Genomic DNA, 13,618 nt, shown 5'->3' on the forward strand with positions numbered 1-13,618 from the left:
GCCTCACACTTGAGTTTTACTTTGCTTTTCCTTATAGCTAGCTTCAATTTGGTTCAACTGGAAGTTTTTCCTTAAAATGGAATCCTGATTTGTAAGGTTGCTAATCATTCTCCTCTCCAGTATGACTTGAAGTATTTTAGTGTTCATTTTTGTTATTTTACCCCATAATGATAAATTTGCTCATTGCCAAATACTGCCATATCAGAAACATTACAGGATTATTAAAAAGAATTGAACAAGATAAACTTGTTACTGAGACTAAATGAAAATGATATGCTCAAATACATAGATTAATGAAAATTCTGTTTAAAAAAGTTTGGAGGTACAGGCATTTGGCCTAGTTAAAATGTTGACACTGGTATCCAACATCAGAGTGTCTGGGCTCAATTCTTGGCTTCTGCTCCACATTCCAGCTTCCCACCAGTGCAGATTCTGAGAGGCACATGCCACACATGTGGAAGACTTGGATTGAGTCCCTGGTTCCTGGGACCTGCCTGGCCCAGCCTCAGTTGCACGGGTTTAGGAAGTGAACTAGTGGATGGGAGCTCTCTCTGGCTCTCAAATTGTTATTGAGGATTTAATATTTTCTCATTTTCTTCCCTGATATTGGGAATATTTCATTTTCTGCTGTGTGGTGATCAGGATATCAGGTTTAACTTCACTTTTTAAAAAAGACTTGTTTAATTTATTTATTGTTTATTTAATTTATTTAATTTATTTTATATTTAATTTATTTTATATTTAATAAATTTGATTAATTTATTTATTGTTTATTTACTTGAAAGGTGGAATTACAAAGAGAGGAGAGACAGAGAGATCCTCCATCTGCTGGTTCACTCCCGAAATGGACACAACAACCAGATCCAGCCAGGCTGAAACCAGGAGCCAGGAGCTTCATCCAAATCTCCCTCATGGGTGGCAGGGGCCCAGGCACTTGGGCCATCTTCTGCTGCCTTTCTAGGCACATTAGCAAGAGCCTGATCCAAATATGACCCAGCACTCATATGGGATGTCGGCATCCTTGGCAGTAGCTTAACCCAGATGAATTTGATAGTTTCAGGAAATTGTAACCAACACAGTGATTGGGGGGTTGCAGAAGAAAGTAAATGTTAGTAATTTTGGAAGTGGTGATGTAAGGCAACTTTGTGCTTTCATTTTTGTTTATCGTGGTGGAAAAAGACAACTTCATTGAAATTAATTTAAAATTTTTTGTTAAAAATAGCATGATCCAATAGCAAAATGTGGAATACCAGGAACTTATTAGAGATGTGGAATACACATCTGTCTGTTCTCATGTAAGAAAGCTTAATTGGGGGGAGGGGGGCCAGCGCTGTGACGTAGGTTAAGCCTCTGCCTGTAGTGCCAGCACCCCATATGGCACGTCCCAGATGCTCCACTTCTGATCCAGCTCTCTGCTATGGCCTGGGAATGCAGTAGAAGATGGCCCAAGTCCTTGGGCCCCTGCAGCCACGTGGGAGACCCGGAAGAATCTCCTGGTTCTTAGCTTCAGATTGGCCCAGCCCCAGCAGTTGCGGCCTTTTAGGGAATGAACCAGCAGATGGAAGACGGATCCCTCCCCGCCCAAGCCTTTCTTTCTAACTCCACCTCTCAAATAAATCTTAAAAAAAGAAAAAATGCCATTTTGTGGTGTAGTGGGTTGAGTCACTGCCTGTGACGCCAGCATCTTATATGGGTACCTTTTCAAGTCCCGGCTGCTCTACTTCTAGTCCAGCTCCTTGCTAGTGTGCCTGGGAAAGCAAAATCAGATTGTCCTAGTCCTTGGGTCCCTGCACCCACGTGGGAGACCCAGATAGAGTTCACGGCTCCAGCTTTGATCTGGCCCAGCCCCGGCCATTTGGGGAGTAAACCATCAAATGGAAGATCTGTCTCTCCCGAACTCTCTGTCACTTTCAAATAAAGTACATTGTTCATATTTTAAGTGATTTTTCAAAAATTAAAAACACTAATTTCTGATGTATATCACTTTAAGTAATACAACAAGATTATCTTTTACGTACATGTCCAGCTCACTCCTTATTTCAGAGGACTCCATTGGTTTTTAAATACCATCTAGATGTTTAACGTATGCATTTGTTTAATTCTAAAACTCTACAGTTGCTAACATTTTATACCTTTTTTCAGGTGTGCTTGCTGGTCATGACAACCGTGTCAGCTGTTTAGGTGTAACCGACGATGGCATGGCTGTGGCAACAGGCTCTTGGGACAGTTTTCTTAGAATCTGGAATTAATAGTGTGGTCTTACCTATTTTGTGTTCTCCACTGGTATCTGGAGAATTGAGTGCTACAGCCTATAGCTGTGAAAAAAGAAAATCCTACCTTATATTTGCAGGTAAAGATTTTTCTATTGAGACTATTACACACAAAAAGCTTTCAGTGAAGTACAAAAACAGTGTGGGGGATGGGAGGCAAAGGTGCCTGCTAAGATCAAAAGGACCAGTGTGTTCATTTGAGTTAATTTAACCTTCAGGAATCTTTGCTTGTAATGAGTATTTTGTGTAGAACAGAATGTATACATTTTTGCAGCTTATCATTCATTGTGTTTTCATTTCTCAAGAACTACATTTCTAACTCTGTATATACAAGGTGTCATTTTTTGGTTTTGAAATGAAAGAACCATTCACGGTAGTAGATGGAATGTTCTGTATGTATGTACTTAAGTTTGAAGACCATCTGCCTGAATTGTAACATTCCTTTAGAAAGAGATCCTGGTTGTTGAATGTTTGAGTGTCCACAGGCCAGGTACCTCTGCAGAGTACTGAGTTTCCTGCACTTCCCTTGCAAACTCCATCTAAAGTAGTGCTCATTTTCAGCCCCATTGAGGGGACAGATAATCCGAAGGCCAGAGAATTAAGATTTCACTCTAATATTTTAGACACATAAGAAATTTCACTAGAATGTACTATGTGAATAAATAGTTAATAGTATATAAGTAATTCTTGTTTAGAAGGCTAGTTATGATCAGTTGTCAGTTTGAGCAGCCCTCTACATAGCTGGATTCCCTACTGATTTCATATTTCAGAACTAAGTGTGTAGAGCATACTTGTATTTCAGAAGTTTAATAAATATTTGGAGTTTCCTTGCATCTGAAGAATCTTTCCCAATGTTCTTTACCAATACACATCTAGATAGGAAATAGAGTGTGACAGTGTTACATTTTTTCAAAGAAGAGTAAAAACTCTAACCAATTGCTGGTACGGATTTCTTTTGTTAGTAAGGTGGGTTTCTGAATTTTATGTTTATGTACTATAAAAGCTGAATTGATTTAAAAGTATCTGTTTTCAAGTTTCCTTATTCTTAGCACAAAATACCAGTTTCTAAGTGGTTCTGCTTCAAAGTATGCCTAGATCTGAATGTACCCACATTTCTTGTCAGTGGTATAATGTCAATTATTAGAATGACTCTTGTCCCCTAATTTAAACAAAGATACTTGTCTTGGATGTACTTTTACAAATAAATCTGAACAATAATAGAAGACTGTTAGTCTCGCTTGATGATAAAGTCATAAGTTATTCTGATATGAAGAAATGCATTGCATTTTGTAACTTAATGAACTGTATAAGTTATGTTCAGAGAGGTCTGCTAACTTCTGATCACCATAACCTTAACCTAAACACTCCCAAACTTTTTCTGTTTTCATGTTTATATTGTGAGTGTGGTCATACTTAGATCAACTGTAATGAAGTCAGTCTAAGTTTTATTAAGGTCAAGTTGATACTGGGGTAAAATGGATAAAGGCAAATGAAGATATAAGTCAAAACAGAACACTGTAAATGGCAGGTGTGAATGTATATTTATATTGTGGCTAAGATATCTATGAATTTTGCAATTAATGCTTATTTCTGAACTCGATATCACTTCATAAAAAGCAGTACTTTGAGATAAGGCAAGAATATTGTAAAGAAACATACTCATTTCTGTAAAGGAAGCAGTGGTAGTCAAAGCCTGCTGTGTATTTCAGCGATTAATTTCAAAATCCTGTTGAAAAAAACACTTATGTTATGTGTAAAATCAAGTTGATATGAGTACCTCCTCTATTTAAAAGTTACTGTAGTAACAAGATAGTCAGAGGCATGCAGAAAACAATAATTTTATGATCTTAATATATTTTGAAATGACATGTAGAGAGGAACTTAAAGCAATTGCTATAATTATGTAGTAGACAGCTATAAAGTAGCAACTGTGGAACACTTGTGGATCATTATACACGTGAGCAAGTAGTGAAAAAGTACCTCATTACTACATTAATGACTTTACTAGTCTAACCTTTGCTTTCTAGTGCTAGAAGTACCAGTTGCTAAATGTATTTGTGTGCAGTTGATGTTCAGCTAATTGATTATTTGTGCATAAGACTTTTCAAAATCAGTAAAAGTAATTTATGGGAACACTGTATAGTTTGGATCTTAATTTTTCAAGGCCTAAAATGGCAAGATTTAAACATTTGCATCAAGAATGTTATTTGGTGCCCAGTAATTTTCCTTCTTTACAAGAAAAAATATATGCCTCAGTAAATTGATTTGTAGACTCTATACCACTTCACAGAGTAGTGTCTTGAGATCTGACAGAGTATTATAAAGGCATACATTCTGTTCTAAAACAAAGTGATCACCTTGCGGTCCTATAAATCATCACAGAAATCTGATCAAGAAAGAAATTCTTGCTACCAGCAAGGACAATTCCTCCACTTGGACAGACAGGCCTCATTTCTGGCAACAGTTAGATTTAGACTAATTATGCAGGGCCCATCCTTAGCTCAAATTTTTTTATTATGATTACACACATCATAAAAAAAAATACTAGGCCCAAGTCTTTGCTTTTAAGATTTATGTATTTATTTGAAAGAGTTACAGAGAGGCAGAGAGAGAGAGTCTTCCATCTGCTGGTTCACTCCCCAAATGGCCACAGTGACCGTACCTGGGCCGATCGAAGCCAGGAGCTAGAAGCTTCTTCCGGTTTCCCACACAGGTGCAGGGGCTCAAGGACTTAGGCCATCTTCCACTGCTTTCCCAGGCCATAGCAGAGAGCTGGGTTGGAAGTGGAACAGCCAGGTCTCAAACCTATGCCCATATGGGATGCTGGCGCTTCAGGCAATGGCTTTACCTGCTATGACACAGCACCGGCCCTGGACCTAGTATTTCAACAGCAAGAGAGCTAGTAGGTAATTCTCATTTCAGATTAGACACAGATGAACTGATCAGTATTGCATGAGGATAGTAAACTAGATTTCTTGAAATACTGGATGTCGGTACTTTGGGAGTATGTTAAGAACTTTAAAGTTAACCCGCCTATTGAGAGAAATGGATCCTGACTTCTCCAGTGACAAAACAGTTTTCATATTTGCTGAAGACTGTGCCAATATTCTACAACTACAACAATTCTGATTTCAGTTGAGACTTCAGAGAAATTGATGCCATGATGTGAATGTCTTGGATTTTAAACTATAACACAGTTGAATAGTTGTGGCTTGTTTATGTGTGTAACTTAGAGAAACTTGTTTAAACAACCCCCTTTAGAAAAGTAAAGATGTTATTTTAGGATCTTAAGGGTCTGTCAGGACTTTTAAAAATCGTTTAATTAAGTACTCTGTTCAGCTTCCCCTTTCCCTTTCGTCATAGTAAAGAGCAAAATTTTAAACTATTTCTTACCTTCTGCTGGAATTTTTTTTTTTTTGGGGGGGTGACAGGCAGAGTTAGAGAGAGAAAGGTCTCCCTTCCGTTGTTCACCCCTCAAATGGCTGCTACGGCCAGCGTGCTGTGCCCATCCGAAGCCAGGAGCCAGGTGCTTCCTCCTGGTCTCCCATGCGGGTGCAGGGCCCAAGGACTTGGGCCATCCTCCACTGCCTTCTCTGGCCATGAAGAGGAGCAACTGGGACAGAACCGGCACCCCAACTGGGACTAGAACCCGGGTGGCCGGCGCGGCAGGCGGAGGATTAGCCTAGTAAGCCGCAGTGCTGGCCAGCATTCTGTTTTGAAAAGTAAATTAGTAGTCACAGATTGATAGTACATATTGTATCTAGCAAATGTTTGCATGTCAGATTTCCTAAAAGTCAGTTTTCTTAAATCCAATCACTGATTTTATAAAATAGTTATGATAATGCAGCTCATCTGGTTTTAAATGTACTCAATATTTTTTAATTAACAACTTTAATGATATACTAGTAGATATTTAAAGCCTGTTCTGACTTACACAATGGTGCTTTTATCCTATCATTTCCTCTTTTCAAAGAAGCATCTGAACAGTTGCATTACCTTATCCAAAGGCATCCACATCTAAGTGTTATTAGTTAACAGATTTTCAGCATTTTGAAAGGTTTTTTTTTCACCTAGAATATGATTTCAATACACTTGTGGCCAACTGACTATGGAAGTCAATTATATAATTACAGAAAAGGTAAACATGATAAAGCTCTTAAAGTTCTTATAAAAGCTTTAAACTATACAGTACAGACTTGGATCATGATTAACAGTATTATTGGATCTTTCTTACACAGTGATCGACTCATTTGTACAGTTACTTTGTGAAATAATGTTGCTGTGAACTGATATTGTAATCAATAAAGTACTTTTTAACCTGATTTCACTGTAGCATTTTTAAGTCAATTTTAATGATTTATTTTAAAAAGTCACAAAACTAAACTTCAAGCCCAGTATTTCATGCTGTCCCAATTCCTTTATCTAAACAGTTTTTTTTCCCCCATAAAAAATGAATAGGCTGTATAAGCAAAGAACAGCATGGAGTACTACTAACCCATCCTTTCAGACTGTAAACTTCTAGCTTATTATTTTTAGTTTTTATTCTATTTGAAAGAGATCTTCCATTCACTAGTTCACTCCTCAAATTTCTTCTTTTAGTTTTTTTTTTTTTTTTTTTTTTTTGGACAGGCAGAGTGGATAGTGAGAGACAGAGAGGAAGGTCTTCCTTTTTGCCGTTGGTTCACCCTCCAATGGCCGCTGCGGCCAGTGCATCGTGCTGATCCGAAGCCAGGAGCCAGGTGCTTCTCCTGGTCTCCCATGCGGGTACAGGGCCCAAGCACTTGGGCCATCCTCCACTGCCTTCCCGGGCCATAGCAGAGAGCTGGCCTGGAAGAGGGGCAACCGGGATAGAATCCGGCGCCCCAACTGGGACTAGAACATGGTGTGCTGGCGCCGCAAAGCGGAGGATTAGCCTGTTAAGCCACGGCACCGGCCCACTCCTCAAATTTCTACCACAGCCAGGGTAGGCGAGGCCAAAGCCAGGAGCTGGGAACTCAGTCCATGTCTCATACATGGATGGCAGGGACCTAAGTACTTGAGCCATCACTTGCTGTCTCCCAGGGTGCATATTAGCAGGAAGATGGAAGTAGAGCTGGGACTTGAACCTGGCACTCCGATATGGGATGCAGGCATCCAAAGCAGCAGCATACTTGCTGTTCCAAACACCTGCCCATTTAGCTTATTAATATAAAGCCTGATTTTCATTGAAAAGCAAAAATCTTTATTCCCTTATACCTCTCTTATAGCCAATTTTGCTTATGGTATTGCTAAAACCTTCTTATGTTCTTTTATCATAATTTTGGGGAAGAATGAATGAGGCATTTTAGATAATGTTCTATTTTTCCAAGGAAGAATACTAGTTATATACTCTCAAAAATATGTTCCTCCAATGGTGGCCTGTTCACATACTAAGGATTGATATATGAAACTTTTACTTACCCTTTAAGTACATGACCAGGAGAACTACAACAATAGCACAATCAAATGAGCCAGTCCACTCAACATAGCTTATATGCCTACCTTAAAAATGACTAAGATTAAAACTCACTATTAATACTAGTATAAATGCTACATTTATCAATATTAGGCAAATAGGTTTTTATTTTCACCTTGCATACTTATAAAAAAGTTCTGTAAAAAGTTTTAAGATTATACAAAGTGTATAAATAACCCTGCAAACAAACATAGTAAACAAGTATATGTGCAGAACTATGTCAGTTGCAATTACATAATTTCTATTGGCCTGGTCACAGATGCATTTAAATTCTGCCAGAAGAATTGGGTTTCATTATTTTAGTGTTCCATTTCCAACATTCATACATTTTCAAACTTGATCAGATGGAATGACATTCACACTAGTGATGGAAAATGTACCATACCAGAGTCACCATACCAGTGATCTACGAATTTTAGCATGAATCAGATTAGCTGGAAAGCTGCTTAAAACATTAGTGTAGCGTCTCTGAGACTGTAGGTCAGGGCTGATACCCAAGAACCTACACTTCTTAGAAAGTGATACTCATGACCCAGAGACCAACTTTGAGAACTACTGCACTGTACTAATGTGACACCAGACCACTCTGACTTCAAAGTTCACATTTGTAAAGAGGTTAAGGTCTTGAATTTGTAACGTAAATTAGTAATTCCCAGTCTTAGACATTGTTTTCCATGTTGCCGTTGTCATCTAATCTCACTTGTTGGTGACCTATATGCTTTTTTGGGTTATAAAGGAGCAAAAAAAAAAAAGCTAAAAATAACCAGTTGTAGTTGAATTTGTATACTGCTTCCTAATATCTGATTTGCATAAAAACGTATTTCTGAAAGACTTTTGTGGCCTAAGTTATTTTCTTCTTAAAATATCTTTAAAAATAAAAGTTGCACCTGTTCTTAAAAGACTAACTGGCATCCAAGAACCTTAAAAGGCACAGAAAAGGAAGTACTGAGTATCTTTAAAAGCCTGAAATTTTATCCTCCCATAACAAGGAAGCATAAACTGTATTTGGCCAAATGTACTATGCATTTTTTTTTTTAATTTTTTTTTTTTTTTTTTTGACAGGCAGAGTTACAGAGAGAAAGGTCTTCGCACCCCAAGGGGAGGATTAGCTTAGTGAGACGAGGCGCCGGCCAACGTACTATGCATTTCTAACAAGTGTCTGGGTGATGTTGATCTGGTGGTCCTGTATTTTGTGCAACAAGGGGCTAGAATGGTTTTTTTTCTTTCAGTATTTCCATTCAAATTCAATACATTTTTAATACAGAAGCAAATAGGATACTTGAACTCACAAACTTTTCATTGAGGTAAAAAATAGTAACAACTTAATGGAGCCCTGACAAATTCATACAATTAAAGACCTAAAATGGAGGACAATTCAGCAAATGCCTGCTGAAGAATAACTTTTAAACATCACTGTTATTATCCAAAACTCAGACCTCCTGTATCTTTGGCTATTTCTATCATTTCAGACTTCACTCCTAAATCTGAGATAGAAAAGCTCTCCTTACAGGAAGCGTAACTGGAGCAAAACTGAGAATATTTCTTCAAAAACAGGTCAAAAATTATTTAGATACTAATATTTTTATAAGTGACTATAATAACAAACCTTTATACTGTTTTACGCCAGGCTTAAAAGGAATAAAAACAGCATTTATTAGTGGTTTACATACCTGCCAAAACAGAAGGGATTGTAACTTGCAAAAATGATACCGTCAAGAACATCCCACACTCCTTCACAGAGCAATGCAGTTTATAAAACAAAACAAAGTGACTATTTCCATTAAAGACAGCATCAAAAACCAGTTTTGAGAAAGCTGAAAGGGTCATACTCTAACTCCTGGATGCCAGGAAGCAGAGTTTTTCAGAACCAAAAACAAAGCAAGCCCTAATTGAGAGCTCAAGGCCCCACCCCTCAGGGGTCACACAGGTGGTTCTGTTGATCTTAAAAGGTTTATTATTTTAACAAAAATGATTTAGCCTTTTCTATACCCAAATTAAAACTGAAGACTTGTCCCAACACTCTTCAGAAATGCAAATACCCTAAATAGATCATTATCAGAACCTAGCAGGGATTTGCTATTTAGGTACAATTAGTATAATTCATGTTTACTTTTATTTCATAAAAATAACAACTGTCCCATTCTTCCAAGTTCCATTTCCTATGATGGTCACACCAAAGCAATCTCCATTAAGATTTTTCTTCATTGCTTGAATGCAGAAACTGCTTAGTAAAATTCTCCAGCTCATTTTCAAGTTGAACAGCTTTATTTCTAATTGAAAAAAAAAAGTAAAACAATCTAGTTATCATAAAGGTCAATGAGAAAAATGCATTCCTTCCACTGTAAAAAAAACTCACTAGCCAGCTACTGGTACATTTATCTGAACTCAAACTCATCTATTACCAATCCTTTTCAAAGTATTTATTATATGTACTATTGTAGCTTTACAGTAAACACAGACCTAAAAATAATCGCACTGAGATAAAAGTTACAAACTTTGTTAAAGATTGAAAGTGTAATAGTAGAATCATCACCTAGCATAGAAGTTAAATCCTAGGTCACACACAATCATGATTAACCTTTGAAAATTGCCATTAAATAAAGTATAGAGAATAAGTGGTTTTATGTATATGCAAAGTGGCTGGTAGATGTCAAAGGGGATAAGATACAGTTCTTTAAAACACTAGAAGTGGGGCCAATGTTGCAGTGTAACAGGTTAAGCCACCACGTACAATGCTGGCATCCCACATGGGTGTCAGTTTGAATCTCAGCTGCTCCACTTCTGATTGAGCTCCCTTCTAATGCACTAGGAAAGCAGTGGAGGATCGCCCCAGTCCTTGGCCCCCTAACCCACATAAGAGGCCCAGATCAAGTTCCTGGCTACTGCTTGTCCTAGCCCTGGTCATTGCAGCTTGTTGAGGCCTGTTGCAGCCATCTGGAGTATGAACCAGCTGATGAAGATCACTCTATCTTTGCCTCTCCATAACTCTGCCTTTCAAATAAATAATCTTTGAAAAAACCAAAACATTACACTCATATGTATTAATGCAGTCAAATGCCCACAAGAAAGGAGAAATGGAGCGACTTTAATTATGGTGTAGCAAGTAAAGCCAACACCTGTGACACCAGCATCCCATATGTGTGCTAGTTCAAGACCCAGCTGCTCTACTTCCAGCTCCTTGCTAATGTGCCTGGAAAAGCAGCAGAGAATGGCCCAAGTCCTTAGGCCCCTGTACCCATGTGGATGCCTGGAAGAAGCTCCAGGCTCCTGACTTTGGCCCTAGCCATTGCAGCCATTTGGGGAGTGAACTAGTGGATGGAAGAAGTCTCTCTCTAGTCAGCACTGTGGTGCAGTGGGTTAAGCCACCATCTACAGTGCTGGCATCCCATATAGGCAGGGGTTCAAGTCCTGGCTGCTCCATTTCTGATCCAGCTCCCTGTTAATGTGTCTGGGGAAGCAGCAGAGAATGGCCCAATTGCTTGGGGCCCTTGCACCCGTGTAGATCTCATATGAAGCTCCTGGCTTTGGCCTAGCCCAGCCCTGGTCGTTGGGGCCATCTGGGGAGTGAACCAGTGAATGGAAGATCTCTCTCATCTGTCTTTCCCTCTCACTGTAACAATTTCAAATAAATCATTTAAAAAAGTCTGTCTCTTCCTTTATGTAACTCTTTCAAATAAATAAATAAAAATATTGGCCGGCGCCGTGGCTTAACAGGCTAATCCTCCACCTTGCGGCGCCGGCACACCGGGTTCTAGTCCCAGTTGGGGCGCTGGATTCTATCCCAGTTGCCCCTCTTTCAGGCCAGCTCTCTGCTATGGCCCAGGAGTGCAGTGGAGGATGGCCCAAGTCCTTGGGCCCTGCACCCGCATGGGAGACCAGGAGAAGCACCTGGCTCCTGGCTTCGGATCAGCGAGATGCATCGTCCGCAGCAGCCATTGGAGGGTGAACCAATGGCAAAAAAGAGGACCTTTCTCTCTGTCTCTGTCTCTCTCTCACTATCCACTCTGCCTGTCAAAAAATAAATAAATAAATAAATAAAATAAATAAAAATATTTTTTTAAAAAGGAGAACTGGAAATAAAACTGACAGAATACCAATTTGTATCTCATTCTTTCATACGATGTCGACAAGGGGGTCTTGTTTTGTCTCATTACTGTGCACATGTGGTTGAGGTTATGCAGATTAAATGTGTATATGACATTAACCCCACTTTCTATATTTCTGCAGGCAACTCTCCTGAAGCATTAGGCATGTTAAATTCTATCCAAGTGACTGCCTAATCTATAACAATGGACATTCAAATATTATAGTAGCTGTTTTAAAATGTTTCCTACTAGAAAGATGATTAGATTTAGAATATTCATACCATTCATGCTTATTCAAGTCAGTTCTGCCAAAATCAGAATACTTACCAATAATCTGTCTTATCATTTTTATAACCAAATAAAACATTTAAACACTTAACTATATCCAAATTTTTTTGGTCTTAGGTATCAGGTTTGAAAAGTGTATTTAAGTGTATTTAAGATTATCTAACATAAAATTCACTTGGGTGATGTGGATAGATAGACTATAAGCTGCTCTTACATGGGCAATTTTAGGTAGAATGTGCTGTGGACCTAACAGCAGAGATTAAGTGATTCTTAACAATTCTCCCAGAGATGCTGGCAAACCAGAAAGCTGAGAGAACTGCCAAGTAAAGACCTGAGGGGGACACTTCCAGTCTTATGCCCCCACCCCATTTTATTAGACCACAAAGGATCCATAATAAATGATAGTAAGCCAGAAATCCACATTTAATTAGGAAATCTTGTATACTTTTATTGCTTCAAATTTAAGTACACCCAACAATCCCATAATGACAAAATTTATAGGTGTTGGACATATAGGCCCTAAAACTCACTTTTAAATAGATTCTCTGTTCTGAAAGGGAACTAACACAGCCTTAACAAAAGGAGGTTTAGAGCTATGAAAATTCATTTACATTTGTGTTTGTTCTCCTGTTGAAATTAGATGCCACTGAAACTGCAAAATATACTGAGTTAAATTTGGAAGACTGTAATTTAAACCAACAATGAATGCTAAGTTTTAATCCAAATTCATTTGTGATCTTACATAATTATATTTTGGTAGTGAGACCAGTAAGTAAATCTTTATATTAGAAAAAAATATTGAATACCTTAAAAGCTTTGAATTGTTTTGTATTTTCTCCAGCTGATCTATTTCTTTGGATAACCTAGCAATTTCTTCTTCCAGATGTCTTTGAGTGATATCAACTTGTTGGCACAGGCGAGCAAAAGTGGTAGCCATTTCTCTTAAAATAAAATTGATTAGCAATCATGAATATCTGCTAAAATGAATAAGCCTTATTGTAAACTTTATATTAAAAAGAAAACACAGTTTTTGCATGTTTCATTCCTTTAATATTTTGTTAAATATTAATATTCAGCTAGTATATTTTAATTATTTGAGACTGCTTCTATCAGTGTAAGGTTCACTAAGAAAAAGGATCAGTTTATCTTCAACTTTATATTTCCTGTGACTCCTATTACAGCTATTATTACATGGTAGACAAATGCTTGATGATACAAATTGGAAATGGAAAGCTACATTAACTTATATGAGCCTTAGCTGATATCTTTTGGAAGTCAAGGAATTTTCATTAGAGAAAAGATCTTTCTTAATATAAATCAGCTAAATTTAAAACTATCATATAGGCCGGCGCCGTGGCTCACTTGGCTAATCCTCTGCCTGCGGCGCCGGCACCCCAGGTTCTAGTCCCGGTTGCTCCTCTTCCAGTCCAGCTCTCTGCTGTGGACCTGGAGTGCAGTGGAGGATGGCCCAAATGCTTGGG

At 38.2% G+C, this 13,618-nt stretch overlaps 2 protein-coding genes across 3 annotated transcripts in view; one reads left to right on the forward strand and one right to left on the reverse strand.

The window, feature by feature from the left end:
* The window catches only part of GNB4 (G protein subunit beta 4), an 82,209-nt gene extending 78,920 nt beyond the window's left edge, over positions 1-3,289 (forward strand). The window contains exon 10 of the mRNA XM_062211462.1: positions 2,143-3,289. Coding sequence (XP_062067446.1) covers positions 2,143-2,249 — 107 coding nt within the window. The 3' untranslated portion in view covers positions 2,250-3,289. The remainder of the gene's footprint in view (positions 1-2,142) is intronic.
* Positions 3,290-9,393: 6,104 nt separating this feature from the next.
* The window catches only part of MFN1 (mitofusin 1), a 46,009-nt gene continuing 41,784 nt past the window's right edge, over positions 9,394-13,618 (reverse strand). For both annotated transcript variants that reach the window (XM_062211451.1, XM_062211448.1), the window contains exons 17-18: positions 12,944-13,078; positions 9,394-10,034 (exon numbers count right to left, since the gene is read on the reverse strand). In XM_062211451.1, coding sequence (XP_062067435.1) covers positions 9,953-10,034; positions 12,944-13,078 — 217 coding nt within the window. In that variant the 3' untranslated portion in view covers positions 9,394-9,952. The remainder of the gene's footprint in view (positions 10,035-12,943; positions 13,079-13,618) is intronic.

The sequence above is a fragment of the Lepus europaeus genome, chromosome 2 (assembly GCF_033115175.1).
Source record: "Lepus europaeus isolate LE1 chromosome 2, mLepTim1.pri, whole genome shotgun sequence".
Taxonomy (NCBI): Eukaryota; Metazoa; Chordata; class Mammalia; order Lagomorpha; family Leporidae; genus Lepus; species Lepus europaeus.